Here is a 25,486-nt window from a genome sequence, read left to right as displayed (position 1 = left end):
ATTATCAGAAATAATACGTCAAAATACAACCTTCTAAGTTAAGGGAAAGGGTTCCTTACTTAAATTTCATAGAGGACTCTAAAAGCACAAGTACATACCAGAATCTTCTGTGGGCTCAGTTTTCACTTTGATGGGGCCACAGCTGAAAAGAAAAGAAGGCAGGATAAAGCAGTGCGCAGGTGCGGGCGGCCACACAGCAGTCAGGTCCTCACGTGACCAAGCCCAACGCAAACCTGACTTAACTTCAAATGTACGTATTTATTTCTTTGCATATATAACTTGTCAACTGAATTTAGTACTTTAATCCCAATCAATTTTTGGGTACAACCCAACAACAATTTTTGGGTATAATAGTAACTTGCAAATTCCACTGCACCACAAGGCCCTCCTATTCCCCATGTAGTTATCAATCTATCACATTAGCTTCCCCCAGGAAGTACTTAGTCAGAAACTGCATTTTCATAGGACCCCAAATCAATCAGCTGAATATAAAACATCAAGATATGTGATATGGTCCTTTTGTAATATTCTACTACCTCAAATTCCTAAAGACTAAAAACCGCTATGGTGTGGAAGTTTATTCGTACTGATGAACTATGTTTTACCTTCCACCTGGAGATAGCATTGACCTTTCAGCGTCTGTTACCATCACACGACCACCTATGTACAAAAAAAAGAAAAGAAAAGAAAAATGAGATTCAGGTTTTTCACACACTTTCAATATGACTAACATTTCCAAAGGTCCTGAGCAGACAGTAGGGGAGGAGGGGCGCCCACAGCTCTGGATCAAGCTGGAGGGAGTACCCGGTGACTCCACACGACAGTGTCCTTCGTCCTCCCCTGTAAGGAAAGGAAGTGGGGTGACAATCCTGATGGCATTCATCCCCTCACCGGCCAGCACCCTCCCCCACTTAAGGAAAAAGCTCCTCTTTTTACCGATGCAATAAAGAAAAGCAATGTACTATTACCCTGCCAATGTAGAAGAAGCCTCTACTGATGCAGGAGTGCTGACAGAAAGTTCTATCATGACTCCATCTGGCTCACGAGGACTGGAAAGCTGTGACTGGCTAACAGGTACAGGGTTTTTATTTGGGGGTGACGAGAATGTTCTGGAATTACATGCTGGTGACGGCTGTCCATCTTGTAAAGATACTAAGACCCATAGAAGCATACACCTTACAACCCTGAATGTTACATATACTAAAAAAGCACGAATTTTATGTTTGAAAAACATAAAAAGGAAACAAGAGAGATGGATGCCACCGCATGTTGATGAAAAAGTCGAGTAACTGGAGTGCTCTCACTTCTGGCGGGAACGGCCAGTGGAGTAAATCATGCTGAAAACCAGTTTGGTGCTTTCCTAAAAAATTAAATACATAACTACCATTTGCCACTCCAAATTTAGGTATTTACTGAAACGTATGCTCGTATAAAGACGTGCCTTCAAACATTCACAGCAGCTTTCTTTATAATTAAGGCCAAGATATGGAAACTCAAATTTTCATGGGCAAGTGAATGAGTAAACAAACTGTGGTGTAGCTATACACTGGAATACTAATCAGTAAAATAATGAACTACTGATAGAAAGAATAAGGATCTTAAAATAAAAAGCAAAACAAGAGACGCCGAGGGGGTTCAGTCAGGAAGCGTCCAACTCTTGTTTTCAGATCAGGACATGATCCCACAGGGGTCGTGAGGTCGAGCCCTGCATTGGGCTCTGTGCTGTAGCAGGGAGACTGCTTGGGATAGTGTCTCTCTCTCTCTCTCTCTCTCTCTCTCTCCCTCCCTCCCTCCCTCCCTCTCCCCCCCATTGCCTCCCTTGCTCACACTTGCTCTCTCTAAAAATAAACATTAAAAAAAAAAAAAAGAAAAACCAAAAAAGTACCTACTATGATTCCATTTATACTTAAAAAATCTATAAAAGCCAGGGGTGCCTGGGTGGCTCAGTGGGTTGAGCATACAACTTTGGCTCAGGTCATGATCTCACAGTTCGTGGGTTCAAGTCCCATGTCGGGCTCTAAGCTGACAGCATGGAGCCTGCTTGGGATTCTCCTTCCCTCTCTCTCCCTCTGCCCCTCCCCCGCTCATGTGCCTGTTCCCTCTCAAAATAAATAATTTTAAAAATCTGGAAAATACAATCCCATTACAATCTCAACTTTCTAATTACTTTGCAAGTTGGTATGATAAAAAAGTTGGTATACAAACCCACCTGCTTGTACCACTCAGTATAAAACATCCTATAGAAACATAGTTTAGGGGCACCTGGGTGGCTCAGTTGGTTAAGTGTCTGATCTGACTTCAGCTCAGGTCATGATCTCACAGTTCATGAGTTCGAGCCCCACGTCAGGCTCTGTGCTGACAGCTCAGAGCCTGGAGCCTGTTTCAGATTCTGTGTCTCCCTCTCTCTCTGCACACCTCCCCTACTCACACTCTAGCTCTCTCTCAAAAATAAACATTAAAAAAATTTTTTTTAAAGAAACATAATTTAATTAACAACCAGGCCTCAATGTTTCAACAGAAGTTTCTAAAACAGAAGACTTCAAAAAATACAAATGGCAGATTAAAACTAATCTAGAACACTTCAGGGAGAAAAATATCAAGAAAAAAGTTGAACCTTTAATTAAAGAAAGACGATAAATCTTTTCTCTCTCATCCTTAAGAGGGACATCTACAAAAACCCCACAGCTAACAAATGGCCAAAGCCTGAATGTCCTCCTCCTAATGTGGACAGGCCGATGTCTGTTACGGCCACTTCCATTTGATGCCGCATTGGACATTCTTGCTAGATGCACAAGATCAAGAAATAAAAAGCACTCAGACTGCAAGATGTAAACCGTCCTGATTCACACACAACAAGACCCACAAGGCAGAAAGCCAAGAAACAGGCAGAAGAAACAAAAATGCCAAAGAAATTCTGGGGAGAAAGGTCAGTCTTTTCAACAAACTGCTGGAACAACTGGACAGCCACGGGCACAAAAGCTGAATTTCACCCTTACCACACGCCATAATAAAAAATCAGCTCAAAACTAACCGCAGGGCCACCTGGGTGGCTCAGTCAGCTAAGTATCAGACTCTTGATTTCAGCTCAGATTGTGACCTCAGTCTGTGAGGCTGGGCCTGCCATCAGGCTCTGTGCTAACACGGAGCCTGCTTGGGATTCTCTCGCTCCCGCTCTCTCTGGCCTCCTCCTACCCACTGAGTGCACTCACTCTCTCTCAAAAAAACATTAAAAAAGAAAACAAGAAAACACAAAACTGACCTAAATGTAACAACTAAATGTAACAACACAGGCTATAAAAGTGACAGAAAAAAACACGACACATCTTCACAACGTTGTGTTAGGCAACAACCTTATATACAAGATCAGAAGCACAAGTGATAAAATAAATTGGGCTTTGCAAAAATTAAAAACTTTTGTTCCTCACAGGACACTGTCAAAAGACAACTTGTCAAACTGGAGAAAATATTTGTATCAAAAATATGTAAGAACTCTTACAACTCAATAATAAAAACACAAACAACTTTGTGGAAAGGACCCGAACAGACCTTTCTCCAAGGAATATACAGAATGGTCAATAAGCACATGAAAAGATATGCAACATTATTAGCAATTCGGGCTATGCCAATCAAAACCACAATGAGACCACCTCACACCCATGAGGATGGTTAACACCACAAAGACACTAACAAGTGTTGACAGGGACGTGGACAAACTGGAACGCTCAGACAGTGCTACCAGGAACATAAATGGTGCAGGCACGGTGGAGAGCAGTGTGGCAGTTTTTTTTAAAGCTAAATGCAAAATCAGTCTATGACCCAGCAATTCTACTCGTAGGTATATATCTCCAAGGGAAATTAGAGTACATGTCCAGACAAAAACTTGTTCAAGTATGTTCACAGTAGTAACAGCCAAGTGGAATCTACTAATCCAATGCTCTACCAATCCGTGACTGGATAAACAAGTGGTATATTCATCCATAGGGATACTTAGCATTCAGCAAGAAAAAGGAAATAACTACTGATACACCCAACGATCTGGATGAGCCTCAACTGAATTATGCTGAGTGAAAAAAGATAATCTCAAGAGGCTACATTCTGTAGATCTAATTTATGTAACATTCATGAAGTAACAGAGAAGAAGATAAAAATATTCTAAAATTAGATTGTGACAATGACTGTAAAACTTTTTAAACTTTATCACTGTAAATTTACCAAAGCCCACTGAATTGGATGCTTGAAACAGGCGAATTTTATGGCATGCCAATTATACCTCAACAAAGCTTCTAACAACTTAATCTTTTCATCATGGTAAGAATAAAACAAAGGTTACTTAACAAAAAATAAAATATATCGGGTGTGTATATATTATTTTGTCCTTTCTTCCTTGTACTGGTTAAGAGGTTGCCAATGATAATGGTCATTTATTTCCAAAAGTCTCAAACAAACCTGCCTCCAAAGGGCACCAGTCTCCTAAAAATCACTTTGCCCTTCAAATGCAATGGCTTAACCTTCCCCAAAGGAAGTTCTGTTGAAATCCTCCTCGCTCTTCAAGGACCCATCTTAATGCCCTCTCCAACTCGAAAGCCTTCCTGGGCTATAAACAAATCCTTCTTCCGGCAAACTTGCAAAGCATTTTCTTTAGCTATCCCTACACTGTGCAGCTATGCTCTTGATGTAGTGACTTTATGGGCTTTTTATCTCTTTCCATTAAAGCTCAAAAGCTTTAATGCTTATGCACAGTTGTGTATCCCATCCCCACCCAATCTTATGCTCACTAATTCTGTGCCTGATCAATGAACACTAGATAAATTAAGCCATCCTCTTAATTCTGGCTAATGATGGCAGATCCAGTCTATGATTGAACATACTGCCCACAATAAAACCTTGACTATGTCATTAAAAAAGTAGCAAAGCAAGTCTCTACTTTTTCAGCTCAGTGACCTTTCATTGGTTTATATATAACACCCCACTCCAAAAGGTCTTATGTCATATCCTCAAAGAGAAATTAGTAAAACATGTTAAATTTGGCCCAAAAGATAGTTTAGGAAGTATGAGTAAGCAAAATAATCACTTACCTAGGTGCTTCTTTGGCTCCAGGAAAGGTCTGTATTAAAACAAAACAAAAAACTATACATGAATACACAAAATTATTGTAAACCTTAAATTTAAATGACTTCTACAGTAAACAAGAGTTTTTAAAATATATGGGGTGCCTGGGTGGCTCAGTCAGTTAAACATCTGACTGCGGCTCAGGTCATGATCTCACGGTCCATGGGTTCAAGCCCTGCATCAAGCTCTCTGCTGTCAGTGCAGACCCCACTTCAGATCCTCTGTCCCCCCCTCTCTTTGCCCCTCCCCACTCATGGGCACGCGCGTGCTCGCTCTGTCTCGCTCTCTCAAAAATAAAGAATTAAAAAAAAATTTTAATATATTAAAATAAGGTGAATATTCAACTTTATATGAATAAACTCTTAATGGGCAAGGGAGAAAGTACTTCACCTCTTAATAATAAATGAAATTCCTGCTTTGTTCTCTAAAATCCATTTCAAGGTGGCAAGATCATAGTTCTCAGGGTGTTTAAAGGCAACTCCTTCCGGAAGCCCCTGCACAACCACAGCTGACTGATCTCGTAACATCTTCTCATATGGAACAGGAACCACTGTTGATTTGCCTAAAGCTTTCCCTGGGGGTGAGGGACAGGGGTGAGGCAGAAAGAAGTAAACATCATTTAATGTTAAGATTAAAAAACAAATCCATCATTAGTTTATCATGGCTTCACAAATGGCATTCATACTGTTTTGTAATATCTGACTTCAAAGCGACTTCAAAGTATCAAGAGGGCTCTATTCCCATGTTAGAACTTCTAAGCTTGAAACACATCCACAAGAGCAAAATAAAAAGTATATAAAATATTTATATAAAACCTACACAAAATGAAAAGAACAATAGCTCATTTCTTCCACTACTGTCTTTCTTTACAATGGCCTTGTGCTGTTATAACATGATCTTTTCATATCCAATCCAGCACCAGAACATGGAAGCCTGACAAATCCAACTGTTATAAAATATCCGGCGATGTTTTGCCAATATTCTCATCAAAAACTTATTACAATAAATACGATCGCCATTCACAACGAAGTGTGTTCTAGTACTTTTGTGTGCAGACATCAGGCAGTAAGCCCAGAGATGCTAGAAACCCCATTCCCCAGAGATGAATTTTACCTAGGGCCTCACAGTGTAACTGGTATCCTCTCCCTCTGACTGTTTTTCTTAAGAGCTTTGTTTGCCGTGTGATTAGGTTAACAAAAAAAGGGGGATCGGTGAGATCAGCACATAAGTCAAAAACAAACAGGTCTCTGGGTGTTAATGTAGGTTCTCTGGTAAGGGGTGCTGGAAGTGTGGGTAGGGGGGGCAGCTATGCATGTACTGAGCCAGGGGCTACACAGTAAATCTACCTTCCTCTTCATTTTCCTATAAACCTAAAACTGCTCTTGAAAAGAAGAAAAAGAAAACAAAAAACCCTACCCCACAGCTCTAATAGGTGCATTTGCTTATTTCTGGGTTCTAGTTTGAACCAGAACTAGAAAGTGAGATCATCCCTGATGTTACCCCAAGAGGTCTGGGCAGTTTGTCAAGGTGTGCTGGACGAGTGTTAAACCAGTTACACCATCTACCCTTTACATAATGTCTCTTTTAGAAAATGCAAGCGTAGAACCTTACCATAGCAAAAGCAGAAATAGTCCTCAACTGTTTTCCTGAGCGTTTCAATCTCTACAGCGTCTACACTCATCCGATTTGCTGGGGTTGTAGATTTCATCTTATGCATCTCTGCAGCCTTTTCCTCTTCTTCAACACCTGTAAAGCAATTAATGACATAAAAGGCTCATCTCCACTACCTTAATACCTGGCTTTCAGTAACAGTATTTTTTCCTAGGGGTACCTGGGTGGCTCAGTCAGCTGAATGTTGGACTTTTGGTTTCGGCTCAGGTCATGATCCCACGATTCAGGAGACTGAGCCCTCGAGCTCCGCACACACAGCATGGAGCGTGCTTGGCATCCTGGCTCGCTCGCGCGCTCGCTCGCTCGCGCTCTCCCTCTCTCTCTCTCCCCTCTCCCTCTCTCAAAAATAAATAAACTTAAATTTTTTTTTAAAAGAGTATTTTTTTTCCTATATTCTTTGTTTCTCGCTTTATTTTTTTCAAATTTTTAAATTCTAGTTAGTTAACATACAGTGCAATGTTGGTTTCAGGTATGTTTTTTCTATATTCTAATATTTACGATTTGTTATAAAAAGACAGAAAAAAAGGGATGAGGGGGAATTTAAAAATAATTAAGCTTGGCTGGCTTAGTCAGTGGAGTGTGCGACTCTTGGATCTTTTGGGCTGGTGAGTTTGAACCCCATGCTGGGCACAGGGCTTATTTGACAGATAAATAATTTTTTAAGCTTTAAAAATAAAAACATAAGACATAAATGGCTTGAATAAAAATAGTAAGAAATGATCATCATCTCTGAAATAAGTGTTGCTATAACTAAAAATTCTGTAAAGTAAAAATTAACTACTAATAGTTTTAAACAAGACACGTCTTGGGGCGCCTGGATGGCTCAGTCAGTTAAGCGTCCGACTTCAGCTCAGGTCATGATCTCACGGTCCGTGACTTCGAGCCCCGCATCGGGCTCTGTGCTGACAGCTGGGAGCCTGGAGCCTGTTTCAGATTCTGTGTCTCCCTCTCTCTCTGCCCCTCCCCTATTCACGTTCTGTCTCTCTCTGTCTCAAAAATAAATAAACATTAAAAAAAATTTAATAAAAGAAAATTAAAAAGACACGTCCTTAGAGTAATTTATCAGCTACAAACTTGAACATGAGATTATCACCACCACAAAACACAGTCCAGGTTGGAAAAGTCTACCACCTGTGTGTGGCTACCTAACACCTGAAACGTACCAGTCCAAACTAAGATGTGCTCTAAGTTTGCAATACATACTAGATTTTGAAAACTTAGTACAAAAAAAGAGTACGCAAAATATCCCAAGTCATAATTTTTAGGTTGATCACATGTTGAATGATAATGTTTTAAATAGACTGGGTTAAACTATAACCACTAAATAAATTTCCCTTGTTTCACTTTCTTATGAATGTCGTAACTAAAAAGTTTCAAATTCTAGGAATGATTCGCATCATATTATTTCTCCTGGATGGTGCTTTTCCAGCCCCTGGGAAAGACAAGTCTCCCCCAAGAATTTCTAAAACTGACTCATAAACCTACTGATTAGGTTACAGAAGACCACTATTGATCCTTATCTGCAAAATAGATTCTACAAACAAATATAATGCACTTAAGAATTACATCCGAAGATTATTCTCTGGAGCACTGAATTATTGGTAACAAAAAGAAAGTATGAATACTAATAGGCAGGGACTACAGTTTGCAACTGAGGACAAGTGCCCCTAATGCTTAGCTCTAACCACTGGAGAACCACATAAGCAAGGCAGTGTAGGGAACGGGAATATAAACACAGCTGCCAGGGGGATTATAGTATTCATGGGACAGATGGCAGCTGATACACACATAATCAAAACATTATTACTATAAACTTAAAAACACAAACATAATCGGAGCCTTAAAAATTCTCAAAATGATCAGAAATAATGAAAAAAAATTTTTAATGAATTATACTGCCATAAAGCTTATAAAGATTATAGTGGGGGTGGAGGGAGGCAAGCAGTGGAGAGAAGATATTTTTTTTAAAAGGACTAAAACTACAATTGACAACTGAAATTAATAAATTAAGAAAACTAATTTTATTCACCCATGATCCACTCAATTTATCATGAATTGGATCTAACTAGATAATGGAAATTTAAGTTTGGCACTTAAAGATACATACTTAGGAGGGGCACCTGGGTGGCTCAGTTGGTCAGGCAGCCGACTTCAGTTCAGGTCATGGTCTCCCAGTTGAGTTTGAGCCCCGCATCAGGCTCTGCGCTGACAGCTCAGAGCCTGGAGCCTGCTTCGGATTCTGTGTCACCCTCCCTCTCTGCCCCTCCCCTGCTCACAGCCTGTCTCTGTCTCTCAAAAATGAATAAACGTTTAAAAAAAAAAAAAAGATATATACATATAATAAATGCCTATAAACAGACATCCCCACCATTTTGTTCTTTTTCCATGTTGAAGTAGAAGCTATATCATTGAGTCAACATAAAACCTGTGGACAGCATTAGGTTAAACACAGATACAGAAGGGGCACCTGGTGGCTCAGTCAGTTAAGTGTACAACTTCAGCTCAGGTCACGATTTCACCGCTCGTGAGTTCAAGCCCCGCATCGTGCTCTGCTGGCAGCTCAGAGCCTGAAGCCTGTTTCCAGTTTTGTGTCTCCTTTTCTCCCTGTCCTTCTCCCACTCACGCTCTGTCTCTTTTCTCTCAAAAATAAATAAATGTTAAAAAAAAATATATTAAAAAAAACAAAAACAGGGGCGCCTGGGTGGCTCAGTCGGTTAAACGTCTGACTTCAGCTCAGGTCATGATCTCGCGGTCCGTGAGTTCGAGCCCCACATCGGGCTCTGTGTTGACACCTCAGAGCCTGGAGCCTGTTTCAGACTCTGTGTCTCCCTCTCTCTCTGCCCCTCCCCCATTCATGCTCTGTCTCTCTCTGTCTCAAAAATAAATAAACATTAAAAAAAAATTAAAAAACAAAAACACAACACAGATACAGAAACTGTGGGTCTGTGAAAGGCCATAGGTATTAACATCTTACAGCACATTTCTCTACTGCATTTGTGCCAGTATCTAGTAAGTTCTCACCAACTGGATGAACTTCCAACTGGAGGATCCCAAAACTCACTGAGGACTCTGACCAGTTGGTTCCACTAAGAGAATCAGAGACCTAACTTTGTATTGTGCTTACACAAATTTAATGCACACTGAAAGACTTGTTTTGAACACACCAAATATCTATCAAGAAAATAAATGTTATTTAAATAAGAACCTTAAATCAATTCAAAATTTCTCTACCTTCTCTCTTTGTGCCACTAATCCAAAGTAATGCCGAGAAAGGAACACAGAACAGTACACATTCACCATTTTCCTTACACTCTTCAGTAAAATTTACCCTTATAGATTACCATGCCTGTGATTCATTTGGAGCATGTCTCTGTAGACATTTTAGAACATCCTTTTAGTATAAATGTCATTCTGCTTTAGAAAAGAAGACATTTGTTATCCATAAATACTTAGGCATAATAAAAATATAATACTTACAATATTTTACAAAATCTTTCTGAAAATCCTTTCTGGTGTTGACAAAAGCACGTCCTCTCTCGGTTCCAACAACAAACACATCTGTTTCATACACTGCAATACAGGCCACTTCTGCCTTGGACTTGGCCAATTCTTTACACTGAAATACAAATAAGCAAACCTTATGTTACACACAGGTGTTTAAAAGTACTATTTCTGCTGGATGAATAAAACATCTCACTTCAACTCTTACTACAGAATCTAGAATTAGATGAAGTTCCTAGTTTCTGGCTTAGATAATCACATAAAGAAGAGAGTCACCATTTTTTACAAGTAGCTCTCTTTCTACATAGTTTTGAACCCCAATTTTAAACAGGAGAAAGCAGAATTTTTAAGAAAACAAGGCAGAAATCCCTTGCAATCTGTTACAGGCCAAATCCCTGTGAAACAGACTCAGATTTGCACACGGGCTTACTGGTGGGTACTCTCAATAGCAACACCCATGAGACGTGAGGGGCACCAAACTCGGCACAGGCACAGGGAGAGCTGATCACTGGTGCACCTGCATCAGAGGAGCTCCAGAGCTGGGATGCTCCCCCGCAAAGAAAGGGGAGACCTTGGGCAGGGAAGCCTCGAATGCTCACAGCTGCTGGGGGAATTAGTGCCATCAGTCCTAAAGGGAAGTTGAAGCCACATCACAACATCTACCACATAATCCCACCTCCAGAAGTATCTCTGTATGAATATACACAATGGGAATCGTGTTGGGCGAGTATATTTTTACTAAGTAGGGCTTCTCCTAAGTATATTCCTATGAAATTAAAAGTTCTTAAAAATCTTAAAAACTTCTATAACATTCCATTTTATGGATGTACAATAATTCATTTAGTACTAACATTATTGGAAATATTGGCGATTCTAAGTATCGTTCCTTAAAATAACACTGAAATAATAATCTGGGGACAAAATAGAAACAAGAGTCAGAAAACTTTCGACTCTGAAAGCAAATACTTTTAAGGTTCTCAAAACCTACTGCAGACTGCCAAGAAGGTTCTATCAGTTTACGCTCCCATCTGAGCTTCTACAAGAGCGAACTCACAAAAATCTCAAAAATGATACAGTGTAACATTTCAAGAAACATTTTAAAAGGGTATCTTAGTATAATCAATAATCCACTAATTAGCTAGTATCAAACTTAAAGAGTATTGTACCTTAGATATTTTTCTATAAATTAACATATACTCTGCTTATTCTTCTACTATGTTAGTAGTCTGTTTCCCTACTGATGCACAAAAGTACCTCACTTATTTTAGGCACAGAAAAGCTGTTTATGAAATTAAATATACAATTATATATTTTTTCTTCTGGTTTTTAAAATTTGCGCTGATATATTATTTTTTTTACTCATCTAGAATTTCAACTTGGTATGTAATAAACACTTGAAGTTTTTTGGGTTTTCTTTTGGTTTTTGTTGTTGATTTGTTTTGTTTGGACCAAATACTCTATGTTCTCAGTACCATTTGTTGCAAACCACAGCTTTCCTCTATTTGGTTTTTAAAAAAAAAAATTTTTTTTTTAACGTTTTTATTTATTTTTGAGACAGGGAGAGACAGAGCATGAACGAGGGAGGGTCAGAGAGAGGGAGACACAGGATCTGAAACAGGCTCCAGGCTCCCAGCTGTCAGCACAGAGCCCGACGCGGGGCTCGAACTCACGGACCGCGAGATCGTGACCTGAGCCGAAGTCGGCCGCTTAACCGACTGAGCCACCCAGGCGCCCCCTCTATTTGGTTTTTATTTACACAAGGACCATTCTCTAATTTCTTAAATAAAAATGATTTGCATAATACTGCTCTACAACATTATCATGTATAATTTTAAAACTACTGAGATGATCAGATATCTTTTGAAATATAATAAAGTCACAGTGTAGAACTTCTGACCTAGAGATGAGTCAACAATTGTTCTGAGCATGAAGAATAACGCCATCCTATAATTTCGTTACGTTATATTTACATGAGATATACTGTGGCTGCTCACCCAAAAGGAAGTGTTATTTACTTACTTAGGTATGGACAGGGTGCTTGCCTACTCCACTATCCACACTTAGTTGGACATTCCTGTCACCAAAGGCAGTATTTATGAAATGGCAAAGCAAGATGCATGTACAGCCCAAAGATTAGATCAAAGAAATCTATGAGCCAAAGGAAAGATGAAACTGACCTATACACCTATAATTATACTTCACAATTTACAACCAGGAATGTGAGGAGGAAATAAAGGCTGAGAATAATGAAGTGACTTTGCCTAAGAAAATTATAAAGACAGTTTAAAGGAAGAGAATGGGCCCTATATGACCATGTTATTCTACGTATAGTATAGTATTAAAGAAAATTATTTTAATAAACAGAGTAGAATTTAATCTCTAACCTATCATTTAACATTGCAGCCACAGGGGCACCTGGGCGGCTCAGTCAGTTAAGCGTCTGACTCAATTTTGGCTCAGGTCATGATCTGAGGGTTCGCGGGTTTGAGCTCTGCATCGGGCTCTGTGCTGACAGTGTGGAGCCTACTTGGGATTCTTTCTCTCCTCTCTCTTTGCCCCTCATTCTGTCTCTCTCTCTCAAAGATAAATCAACATTTAAAAAAGAAATAAAACAGCGGCACCTAGGTGGCTCAGTTGATTAAGCGTCCAACTTCGGCTCAGGTCATGGTCTCATGGTTTGTGGGTTCGAGCCCCACATCAGGCTCTGTGCTGACAGCTCAGAGCCTGGAGCCTGCTTCACATTCTGTCTCCCTCTCTCTCTGCCCCTCCATGGCTCACACTCTGTCTGTCTACCTCTCTCTCAAAAATAAACGTTAAAAAAAAATTTTTTTTTAAGTAAATAAAATAACATTATAGCTACAAACGTTGGCTGGTTTTAGGAACACAAGGTAGATATAAGTTACGTTCAGAAAGTAACAGTATACAGCCACTGAACAGATACTAAACTTTCTGTCTTTAAGGAAATTATTTTTCAAAATTCTCAAATAGTACAAAGAAGGAAAAAAATGCCTTAAGGCGGGGAGGGTAACCAACCCGCAAATTATTTTATACTGACACCTGTGAGATTAAATGCTATCTAATACTAGTCAATAACTAGGATGGAAAATACATAGCCTCCTCCTACTTAGAGTATACTATATTTAATTTCAACATCAGAAAATACCTAAGTCTGATGCATAGAAACCTGCAGGCTGAAATACTATGTTTCTAGCTATAGTTCTGTAAAAACATGATTAAGTTGTATTACTACCATCACAGTAATACAAAAATACAGCAAAAGAAGAATACTTAATAGTTTGCTATAATTAAGTATACGACACAGGTTTCTTAAAAATAAAGAGCTAACACACTACATACGCAGTGAAAGGCGGTAGAGTAAGGTCCACTGTGGGTCACAGCACATATGAACAGAAATAGAGAGCAGGCTCTCAGGGCCTCCACATCCTGCCAGTGTTCTTTATACAGATACAGTAAAACACCAGCACCACCCTAGAATATACAAACTCACTCTGAGTGGCTCCAAATATTACACATAAATTCAAAGCTAATGCCTGCAAAACAAGATATTGCCTAAGATATTGGTAGGTAAACAGCTGCAATTGAATGTGAAACATAAAATATTGACCGAAGTTAAGAATATTCTGAAACATGGTAACAAAATGATTTGAAAGGCTTAAATCCATAATTATTATTTAAGCAAAAAACCTCTTCTTATTACACCAGAAAACGTACTATATGTTTACAAAAACAAATCAGTCTCACCCACCGGCTCAATCCTATCCAACTATAAAAATTTTATAGGACGGTAAGGCCATCTCACCATGGACTCAAGAGCAGACATAAGGAACGTCACCACCATCCTGCTCTCCGAGGACTCCTCATCTTCGACGGGCAGGGTAGACATTGCTACTTGGGCCATGATCCCTAGGAAAGCAGTAAGAAAGTGAGCGGCAGAAATTCACAATGTTCTTCTAAACATACGTTGAGAGCTGGTGAGGGTCCCCCACAGATGGCCTCATTTACAGTTTTCTTGCCTGAGAGAAAACATAAGGCTCAGAGACTGAGTATTTGATTTGTCAAAAACTCCTACCCTCTAAGATAGAAAATCTATCCCCTAACTGTCCCACTAATTTCCATACTATGTCAGCATAACCCCCCAAAATAAATTCAGATGTCACCCACAACCAGTTAAAATCTCTCCCAAGTGAGAGTGAGAGGAGACTGTAAACTCCACAATCCAGTGACAGTTTACAACAGTTTAACACAGGACGTGGATGCAAAGCGGCCTTCGTCCCAGGCCCACGCTGAGTGGGTACAGCAGACTGACGCTGTGGAAGAGAATTTCTTCTTTCTTACTGAGGAAATAGTTTGCAGGACAAACGATATCTAAGATTCCTTTATAATAAGCCAATCGGTCTCTTTGGAAAACACTTTCTGATACTCGGGTATCAGGCAAGGAGCCACAGCGGAATCTGAAACACTGTAAAAATACAACACATAAACACCAAATAGTAAATGTTGGTGAAGATGTGGAGAAAGCGGAACCCTTGTGCACTGCCGTTAGGAATGTCAAATGATGTTCCACGGTGGAATACAATTTGGCAGTTCCTAGAAAAATTAAACAGAATTATCGTGACACGGTAATTCCACTTGCGGGTATATACGCAGAAGAACTGAAAGCAGGCACTCAGCTGGGTCTACACCCATGTTCACAGAAGCATCACGCACCACAGCTACACAGGCGGAAATGACCCAAATGTCCACGGTCAGCTGAACGGATGCGCAGATGTGATACATCTATACGACAGAATAGAACTCAGCCTAAAGAGGAAAGAAGGTCTGAAACATGCTACGACGTAAGTGAACCCTGAAAATGTTCTTCTATGTGAAATAAGCCAGACACAAAAAGACAACTATTGTGATTCTACTCACATGAGAGACCTCGAATTCGTCTAATTTGTAGAGACGGGAAGTAGAACGGTGGTTGCCAGGGACTAGGAAGACTGAGTGGCAGGGATTTATTGTTAGTGAGCATAGTTTTAGTTTGGGATGATGAAAAGCTCTGGAACTAGATACTGGTGATGATTGCGGAACAATAATGAATGCACATAATGTCAGGGAAGTACTTCTAAAAATGGTTAAAACTGGAGCGCCTGGGTGGCTCAGTCGGTTAAGCGTCCGACTCTTGATTTTGGCTTAGGTCATGACCTTGCAGTTCATGGGTTCGAGCCCCAAGTCAGAGCCTGGAGCCTGCTTGGGATTCTCTCACTCTGGCCCTCCTCTACTCAGGCTGGGGCCCACACAAAAGTAACAGAGCACAGATACTTAGGAATTAAAACTTGACAATGAAAGACAGTAACAAAAATAATGACTACTTATCCCTGGATCTGTGAACAAATAGAAGCAATTCTGTTTTCCAAAACAAGATCTCTATCTTGAACGGAGATGGAGTCAGGAAAAGCAGCATTAAGCAAGAGAATGGTTAGAAATCATTTTCCCTAACAGCTTTGGTCCCATTCTTACCTCTTAGACAAATAAGTTTTTTTTTTTAATTTTGGTTAATGTTTATTTTTGAGAGAGAGACAGTGCAAGCAGGAGAGGGGCAGAGACAGAGGGGGACAGAGGATCCGAAGCGGGCTCTGTGCTGACAGCAGAGAGCCCCATGTGGGGCTTGAACTCGTGAACCATGATATCAGTACCTGAGCCGAACTCGATGCTTAACTGACTGAGTCACCCAGGTGCCCCTCGGATAACTAAGTTAAAGTAAATTTATATTAAAATGTGGTTCAGTCAATGGGGCACCTGGAGCTCAGTCGGTTGGGCGTCCGACTTCAGCTCAGGTCATGATCTCGAGGCTGGTGGGTTCAAAAGCCCTGGGTTGGGCTCTGTGCTGACGGTTCGGAGCCCGGAGCCTGCTTCGGATTCTGTGTCTCCCTCTCTCTCTGCCCCTCCCTGACTTGTGCTCTGTGTCTGTCTCTCAAAAATAAATAAAAACATTACAAAAAAAATGTTTTTAATAAATAAATAGTAAATAAATAAATAAAATGTGGTTCAGTAAAAATGGACAACAAAGCCATATCATTTGCCATAATCAGAACATTCACCTAGGATATACCGTCATTATTTCTCATAGTATTTCTTCATAATCTCACTTTTCATTCAATTCTCCAGCAAGGGAAAGAGGAGGTATGTTCTCATTTTACGAATGCAGTGATGTGTCAAGGTCATACAGCCACTATCAGTGCCAGAACACAACACTAGGACAAAAATTTCTGCCTACTGCTGTTTCCACTATTCACCCTAAATTGCTGGAAATCTGTCATGAGGTCATTCGTGTTCAATGAGTGTTAAGAAATAGGAGACAGAGGCCACGCCAACAGCCCTGTAGGGGTGCCACAGGCGACGAGAGGTCCTATTTCATTACCAGAACTCAGGAGGCATCACAGCAATGTTCAATGGGAAGAACCTTGGAGGTGACCAGTCCCGTCAAGCTTGATGGGGAAGGATGAATTTTGTTTGGGGCTTTCTGTTCTCAAGAAATGTGTGTATATCCGCATTACAACAGAAATTCTCTGAATTGTTCTCTGTCCGCCCCAAGAGGTCATTTCCCTGATTAGTTGAGTCAAGACCACTCAAGGAACACTCCCTGGCACCCTCCCTGGGCAACTGCTGCCTTTCTTTCCTCTTTCCCAGAAAGGAACTGCCATCACATAGCGGCATTAACGACAGATACAAGGGACACACACCAGGCCAGGCTGCTGACACAAGCTTATGGGACAGGAGACGTGACAGTCACTGTAAGGGAGAAAGAGAGGACAAAAGTAAAACAGAAGTATTCACAGAACCTAGAAAAAAGAACTTCACAGGAGACGGTGTTCCCATAAAATACTTGAGCAGAACCCATGTAGTCTTTCTTCTTGCTTTATTTTAAAAAGGGTGTGTGTGTGTGTGTGTGTGTGTGTGTGTGTGTGTGTGTGTGTGTCACTAGAAATGAACAATAAAAAAAGCACCACTGAAAGCAACTAAAATAGGGCAGTTAGCTCTGTGCTCAAGGAATGCAAATACGCATATTTGTATCTCTGAATTTCATCAGTGATATTCTCTGGAACAAAAAGGAAAATGAACAAAATAATCATGTACTCCATAAGACAGTAAATACAAAAACAGAATGGATCCCTTTGAGTCTTTTATATACAGGCAAGGAAGAAGAATTGACCTAAGACAATTCATAGGGTGAACCCACGTTAGACAAGAAAATGACTTCTGGTTTCTGGATTTGTAACCTGTGTTCACTCCCCACTGTGTATCTCTGATGCGGTCTTAGTAAAGGAGGGGTGGTAGACAGAAAAAAGGTGATCTCTTTATAAGGCAGTCATCCAAGGCAGAAGACCAACGGTCAAGGAACAACCCAGTGGGTGTCCAATACTTAGAGATGTACTATCCGTACTATCCAATATGGTAGCCAGTAGCCACATGTAACTATTTTCATGAAAAACTAAAATTCTGTTCCTCAGTTGTACTAGCTACCTTTCAAGAGCTCGGTGTCCACATGTAGCTAGTGGCTACTATATTGCAGATCACAGAACATTTCCATCATCACAAAAACCATACTGCTACAGAGATTACACCATGTTGCATAAGTTCATTTAAGCTTATTTGTGAGAAGTAATTCTCAGGACCCCTTGAGCCACCATGGTGGTACCTGTAGTATCTCTGGTAGGTGTCCTGAGAGGAGGAACACAGAAATACAGTTTTATGATACGTTATGATTAAAATGCCCTTGAGACAGCAGGGACATAGACCCTCAGGATAAATTACTAAAATTCCAAGGAGGCTAACCCCCTATTAGGGCAATGACCTTGCCTCCATGATCAGCCAGCATCATCTACTTGCCACATTACATATTCTTATAGCATAAATTCTTCATCCCAGCTATGTAACAGCCCATCAAAATGGAATCATAACAATTTCTCTAAGCATCTTCATAAATATATCTTTTGTTGGGGCACCTGGGTGGAGCTCAGTCATGTAAGCGTCTGACTTCGGCTCAGGTCATGATCTCACGGCTCGTGAGTTCAAGCCCTGAGTTGGGGCACAGAGCCGGCAGCCTGCTTCAGATTCTGAGTCTCCCTCTCTCTGTCCCTCCCCCATTGGCGCTCTCCCTCTCCCTCTCTCTCTCTCTCTCTCTCTCTCTCAAAAACAAACATTAAAAAAAATTTTTTTAAATAGATATGTCTTTTGCCTTATTTCCATATTTTAAAATTCATACTGAAAGAGATAAATTGTACGAACATCTTTATAGCTCTTGATATATCACACCAAAATTTTTACACTGTTTCCAGAAATGTTTAAAATATACGAAATTCAGGGTGCCTGGCTGGCTCAGTCACTATAGCATGTGACTCTTGATCTTGGGGTCATAAGTTTAAAACCCATGTTGGATGTAGAGATTATTTTTAAAAAGCACGTTATTTAAAAGAACAATAACAATAAATCATGCTAAATTCACCAGCCTCACCAACACTTTGGATGCACAGCTATGACCTAATCACTATGAATACCTTATTACTACCAAAGTAGTCGAACTTCCTTGCTTATTAAAGAAACACTTTTCATAGTTTTATTATTTATATTTCTTCTTAGGTGACTCAGATCCTAGGTCCATTACTAAACTGATGTCTGATGGTTTCATGTTTGCATAAACTGTCAATAATTTTTTTTTAAAGCAGGCTCCATGCCCAAAGTGGGGCTTGAACTCACGATCCTGAAGTTGAGTCACATGTTCTACCAAAAGTATCAGTAATTTTCATTCCCAATCCAGGCTTTCAATTCTGATTATTATTATACGAATGAATTTTTTTGTGTGTGTTTTTATGTTTTTTCGGCTCTTTTATGTGTTTAATTCTGTACTTCCAAATGCAGCATCATTTTTGCTTCAATCTTTCATCTTTATTTAACCACACATTTAAGAGTCTTTGTTTATTCTCTTTGCACCTCAAGACTTTCCTTCTGCCTGAAGTTAATCCTTTAAAATTTCTTTCTCATGGCAAACTTTTGTGTGCTAAAAGTCCTTTATTCTTCTAAGATATTTTCACTAGAATAGAAATCTAGGTTGAGAACTTCTTACTTTCAGCACACTGAGGTTATTTCATTATAGTCTGGCCTCCATCCTGTGAAGATAATCCCCATCTGTATGCCTGCTGTTTTTAGGATGTTCTTTCTTCGATGCATCTAGATGCGCCCTTCTTTCTATTCAGTACGTCATTCGCTGGGCTTCGCCCTTCTTTCTATTCAGTATGTCATTCACTGGGCTTCTCGAATGTGGTAAATTCTCAAGCTGTTACCTCTTCAGATACTGACTCTGTCCCATTCTCTGTCTGCCATCCTGTGAGACTCAGATGGAATGGGTGCTGATAACTAAGACTCATACCCTCTTCTGCATTTTTCTCATTTTTCCTCTCTTTCGTAAACTCTTTCCTCAGACTCACTTTCTGCTTCACCAATTCTTTCTTTTTATTTTGTTCACAATTTTCATTTCTAAGATTTGTTGTTATGTAACATTTTAGTCTCCTACTCCCTAGAGACTTTCAAGCCTGACATACGTCTTTAAATATAAGAGAGGTAAGGGATGCCTGGTGGTTCAATTGGTTGAGCATCCAACTTTTGATTCTGGCTCAGGTCAGGATCCCAGGGTCATGGGATTGAGCCCCATGTTGAGCTGTGCAGTGGACACAGAGCCTCCCTGGGATTCTCTTTCTCTCTCTCTCTTCCTCTGTCCCTATCCCCTGCTCGTGCTGTCTCTCAAACATAACAGAGGTGGTTGTTTTATGGTCTCTGATAATTCAAAAAAAATCTTAGCTGTATTTCTATTGCTTATGGTTCTTGCTCATATTCATGGTACTTGTTCCCATGTATGCCTGATTATCTTCTACTATGTGCTGGTCACTTTACATTAAAAAGTTATTTTTGGGGCGCCTAGGTGGCTCAGCCAGTTAAGTGTCTGACTTTGGTTCAGGTCATGATCTCACAGTTTGTGAGTTCGAGCCCTGCTCTGTGTCGGGCTCTGTGGTGAAAGGTCAGAGCCTGGAGCCTGCTTTGAATTTTGTGTCTCCCTCTCTCTGCCCCTCCCCTGCTTGCACACTCCCTCTCTTTCTCTCAAAGATAAATAAATGGTAAAAAAAACTTTTTTTTTTTTTTTTTTACTCCCTGCGGGGGGGGGGGGGGGGGGGGGCTGGGTGGCTCAGTTGATTAAGCATCTCTTGATTTCAGCTCAGATCATAATCTCGTGGTTTGTGAGTTAGAGCCCTGCATCAGGCTCCAAGCAGACGGCACAGGACCTGCTTGGGATTCTCTCTCTCCCTCTCTGTCTGCTCCTCCCCCACTTGTGCTTTCTCTGTCAAAACAAATGAACATAAGGAGGAGAAAGAGAAAAAAAAAGAAGAAAACATTTCTTTAAAAAATTATTTTAATGGGGCTCCTGGGTGGCTTAGTGGGTTAAGCATCTGATTTTGGCTCAGGTCATAATCTTGCGTTTCATGAAATCGAGCCCCATGTCGGGCTCTGTGCTGACAGCTCGGAGCCTGGAGCCTGCTTCGGATTCTGTGTCTCCCTCTCTCTCTCTGCCCCTCCCCCAGTCACACTTTGTCTCTCTCCCTCAAAAATAAACAAACATTAAAAAATATATTTTTTAATTGTTAAAAACATTTATTTTAAATGTGGACCCTAGAGGCACCTGAGTGGCTCAGTTGGTCAAGCATCAGACTCTTGATTTTGGCTCAGGTTATGATCTCACAGTCATAAGACTGAGTCCCACATCATGTTTTGAGCTGAGCGTGGAGTCTGCTTAAGATTCTCTCTCTGGAGGCACCTGGGTGGCTCAGTCGGTTAAGCGTGCCACTCTTGACTTCAGCTCAGGTCACAGTCTCACGGTTCGTGAGATCAAGCCTTGCCTCTGGCTCGGCACTGACAGCACGGAGACTGCTTGGGATTCGCTCTCTCCCTGTTTTCTCTCCCCGGCCTCCAAAATAAATAAATACAATTAAAAAGAAAAAAAAAAAAAGATTCTCTCTCCCTCTCCCTTGCCCCTCCCCACCAGCCTCGGATTAAGACAGGTCCCTCCAGGTATCTAGGAACACTACCTGCTTGGATCGCCATAATCCAAGTTCAAGGCTTCAGGTTCCTTGGGCCACCCAGATGTTAACACAGACCACAAATAGGGATGCAGACTAGCTTAATCACCCTCATCCAATCTGGAGTCTTACTAGGGGGAAAAAAAGGTCTATTTGACCCCCATGCTCTGTGCAGGCTCTGGGCTTCAATTTCTGAGCCTCTCATCCCACAAGGAGGTAAAACTGGTAGACACCCTCAGGACAAAAGTGATTTTTCATTTCTATTCTCTAAGTTCCCACTTTCTTTTTCCTAGCAGCCTTTCTGTATTAGCCCTTCCAAGTTTCCATCTTATCAACTTTGTTATTTTTACCAGTTTTGTTTTATAATCTCTTAAAAATTATTTTAATGTTTATTTTTAGAGGGGGAGAGAGAGAGAGAGAGCACAAGTGGGGAGGGGCAGAGAGAGAGGAAGAGAGAATCCCAAGCAGCCTCCACCCTGCCGGCACAGGGCCCGAAGTGGGGCTCAAACTCACGAACCATGAGATCATGACCTGAGCTGAAACCAAGACTCAGACATTTAACTGACTGAGCCACCCAGGAGCCCCTGTTACACAATTTTAGAACATTCTTATTAGTTCCACCAACTTTGGGAACCACAGCTTATGATATTCTTTATTCTGAAGAATAACTTTATGAATTTGCTAGAACAAATTCCAATTTCAAACCACCAAGAAGGGAATTTTTACTGTTTTAGTTAATTATTCAGCCTAAAGGTTGCACCAGCTCCACATGCAGCTAGATCCAGGAACACAAGACGTCACTGGAGTTCGCTCTACTCCAATAGTGTCCTTGAGCAGATGGGTTTCTTCCCTAAGGCAGAGATGAAGGCCACATGTATCTTTAAGCTTACCACACATCTGGTACCGTGATCTCAGAGGCAGCAGACTATTGTATCTACTACGTTGTGCACGAAATTCTGGGGGTTTGTGTCCCCAGCCTGCCCCCAGCCTAGCCTAATTACAGTGGCTGGGCAGAACAAGATTATCTGGGGCACACTGGGGCTGGCAGTCTAGCCAGACCCACATGGAATAGTCAGGCAGTTGGGGGTGCCTGGCTGGCTCACTCTGCAGAGCATGCAACTCTTGAGCTCTTCATCTCAGGGCTGTGGGTTCAAGCCCCACGTTGGGCGTGGAGCCTACCAGAGGAAAAAATAAATAAAAAGGCAGAACAGTGCTTGCCTGCAGCCACCTCACTCTGCTGTATCTTCTTTCCCATTTTTTCAATATCCTTAATTCGTCCACTCTGAGTGTTGTCTGACTTTATTTTTGTTTCCCTGATTTGACTTTAATTCTCCTTTATGAGTTTCGAAGATGAACTTAATTGGCCTGTTGCTGTTTCATAGGTCTTTTATCCTGGTCAGCTATTGTTTAAGATGTGATGCCTATTTTCTCTCTCTGAAAACAGACTCCAGTCATTCTTTACAATCTTCTTCTGTTTCTTGTTGGAGATCCATTTCAGGGATTAGGTTTATTTGTGGTCTTACTGTTCTGATCTGCTCTACCTCAAAATAAGCCAGTAACTAATTCCATATAAATTTTCATTTGGCCATACTTCTGCTTTTAGTTTATTGATCCTTGCTGTTAATGCTAAACAGCAAAATAACAAAAAATATTTTATAGTGAGTCAAATCGTGAAGATTTTCACACGTGCCATTATCACTCTAACAACAACAACCCCTGAGATCCTTAATATTTATTATGGTGATCTCTAAAATATTACTGAATGTTCAGTATTTCTGATTCAAATCTAAGCTCCGGATCCCACTGGTAAATGGGGAAGGTACTAGATTACACTGATCCTATCTTTTTTTAAATTACATTCATGCCCTATTTCTTTTTTGTTACTTTGTTAATTTCAACAAGTTATCTTTCCATTTCAGTCTTATAACACATAATCTTAGGTCAAGGGAAAAAAAAAAAAAAATCAACATATTTTGGTGCAACCTCCCTGCTCCATTATGTTATAAAAGAGAGGCCCAGCCCAGAAAGATTAGCCGTCTTGCTAAGGTCATAAGGAAAGTTAATTTTATAACAAGCGACTGGAATCTGGGTCTCCAAATTCCAAATTACCTCTTTCATGCACAATAATAATCAAAGAAAAGCAGGTTAAATAAAAAGGAACCCAAAGTAAATAATTACACAGGGATTAAAACTGTAATACTAGGCAATCTTTATGAGGCAGTAAATTAACTGCCACCCACTGTAAACAAACTGAAGCAAAAGGAAAGTATCCTTTTTGTCCATAAAACAAAGATGACGGTGGACACTGAGGAATACTTTATATATATCAACATCAGTCACGTTCTATGAAGAAAATAAAGGATTTGAGTCAAAGCAAAAAAACGAATTACAAACCTAGTGTCTAGATGAACACGTAATTTGTGTCACAAAATGCTGACAGGCACGATCAGGAAACGTATCTCCTCTAACAACTACCAACAGCCCTCAGAACTGACTCGGTCAAATCTTAGTTAAAAAATCTAAGACCCAGGAGCTACTCTCAACCAGGAGGAAATGGATTCAAACTGATAGAAGTACCAAGCCCGTTATTTTATTCTATTCTCAAAAACTTTAATTATTTCAAAATTTTCCGCAGACTGCTAGGGTTATCTCAGCTATTTTTAAGCAATTAAGATCTAACCTGTGTATTTACTTAAGTATGGTGAAATAAACTTCAAGACTGCAAAAATCAGGAACTTTTCTAACTCAATGCTTTGTACAAAAAACCCAGCCAGATCTGGATCAATTAAAACAGAAAATTTTCAAAAGTGGCTAAAATATCTACCACTAGGATACTGTCCATGGAAGACAGAATTCAGACAATTCAGGACAGATAATGGTACTGAATCCTGTAATTGTTTATCAGGCTTAAGTAACAAAACAAAACACAACAAAACAAGGAATACTTTCACCAAGAGTAAAATCTTGAATCTTTTCAAATAGCTGAATCTTTCATTCAAACTTCTTCAATTATTGACTTCGACCCTTCAATACAGTGTGGGGGGTGCCTGGCTGGCTCAGTTGGTAGAGCACGTCACTCTTAACCTTAGGTTCGTGAGTTCAAGCCCCTTGCTGGGTGCACTGCACACAAGACGAGTGTGATATGTTAAAAAAATGCCGTGTGACTTTCCATTATCATGAACGGTCTTTTTCTGGACCCGTATTTAAGATGATCTCTTCCTTGGTTTTTTGGTATCAGTTCCAGTTGTGTCCATTCTCTGAGATCTAGTCACACAGGTTATTATTTGCATATGAGGTAAAATGCAAATTTACCAACTCATTTTATTTAGAAACCTTAAAGTCAAGTTTTGACAAAATTTGACAAAAGCACCATCATAGTCTAAAATATATAAACTAACAAAAACGTCCTCAGTGAGAAGTATAAAACAACTTCAAGTATCATTTAATTCTAAGGAAAAAGTAAAATGGGATCTCAGACTTTTAAAAACATAAATTGTTAGGGCTCCTGGGTGGCTCACTCGGTTGAGTGACCTACTCTTGATTTCAGCTCAGGTCATGATCCCAGGGCCACGGGATGGAGCCCCGCATAAGGCTCTGCACTGAACATGAAGCCTGCTTGAGATTCATTCTCTCTCCTGCCTCTCTCTCTCTCTCTCTCTCTCTCTCTCTAAAATAAATAAATAAAATAAATGAACTGTTGGGATGCCTGACTGGTTCAGCTAGTGGAGCATGTGACTCTTCACTCAAGGTTGTGTGTTTGAGTCCTACATTGGGTATAGAAATTATTTAAAAACCAAATCTTTAAGTATAGTTATTTATAAGTTTCTTCAAAATGATGAGAACTAAAAGTTAAAATTCATCATCTGGGATGTTGCACATTTTGCCAAACATGGTCCCTAAAATAAATGGAAAGGATCTAATAGTTTGATCAGCCATCTTTATCCTTAACAAGATTTAGCTGCATGAAGATTAACTTGGGTTATCATATAATACTGTATTCTGACAATCTTCTAGGCTGCCTAAGTCTTTCTACCTTTGCAATTGATGATACTTAATACGTTCACGTTCTACCTATA

The 25,486-nt window shown here is 40.2% G+C and overlaps 1 protein-coding gene across 6 annotated transcripts in view; it reads right to left on the bottom strand.

Moving 5' to 3' along the window:
- Nucleotides 1-25,486, bottom strand: part of GTF2I (general transcription factor IIi) — a 109,648-nt gene that overhangs the window by 69,480 nt on the left and 14,682 nt on the right. For all 6 annotated transcript variants that reach the window (XM_047838491.1, XM_047838493.1, XM_047838488.1 and 3 more), the window contains exons 2-8: nt 14,102-14,205; nt 10,258-10,396; nt 6,721-6,855; nt 5,500-5,683; nt 5,076-5,104; nt 606-660; nt 99-142 (exon numbers count right to left, since the gene is read on the bottom strand). In XM_047838491.1, the coding sequence (XP_047694447.1) occupies nt 99-142; nt 606-660; nt 5,076-5,104; nt 5,500-5,683; nt 6,721-6,855; nt 10,258-10,396; nt 14,102-14,200 (685 nt within the window). In that variant the 5' untranslated portion in view covers nt 14,201-14,205. The remainder of the gene's footprint in view (nt 1-98; nt 143-605; nt 661-5,075; nt 5,105-5,499; nt 5,684-6,720; nt 6,856-10,257; nt 10,397-14,101; nt 14,206-25,486) is intronic.

Source organism: Prionailurus viverrinus, chromosome E3, assembly GCF_022837055.1.
Source record: "Prionailurus viverrinus isolate Anna chromosome E3, UM_Priviv_1.0, whole genome shotgun sequence".
NCBI classification, from domain to species: domain Eukaryota; kingdom Metazoa; phylum Chordata; class Mammalia; order Carnivora; family Felidae; genus Prionailurus; species Prionailurus viverrinus.
This window is presented reverse-complemented; position numbering and strand designations above follow the sequence as displayed.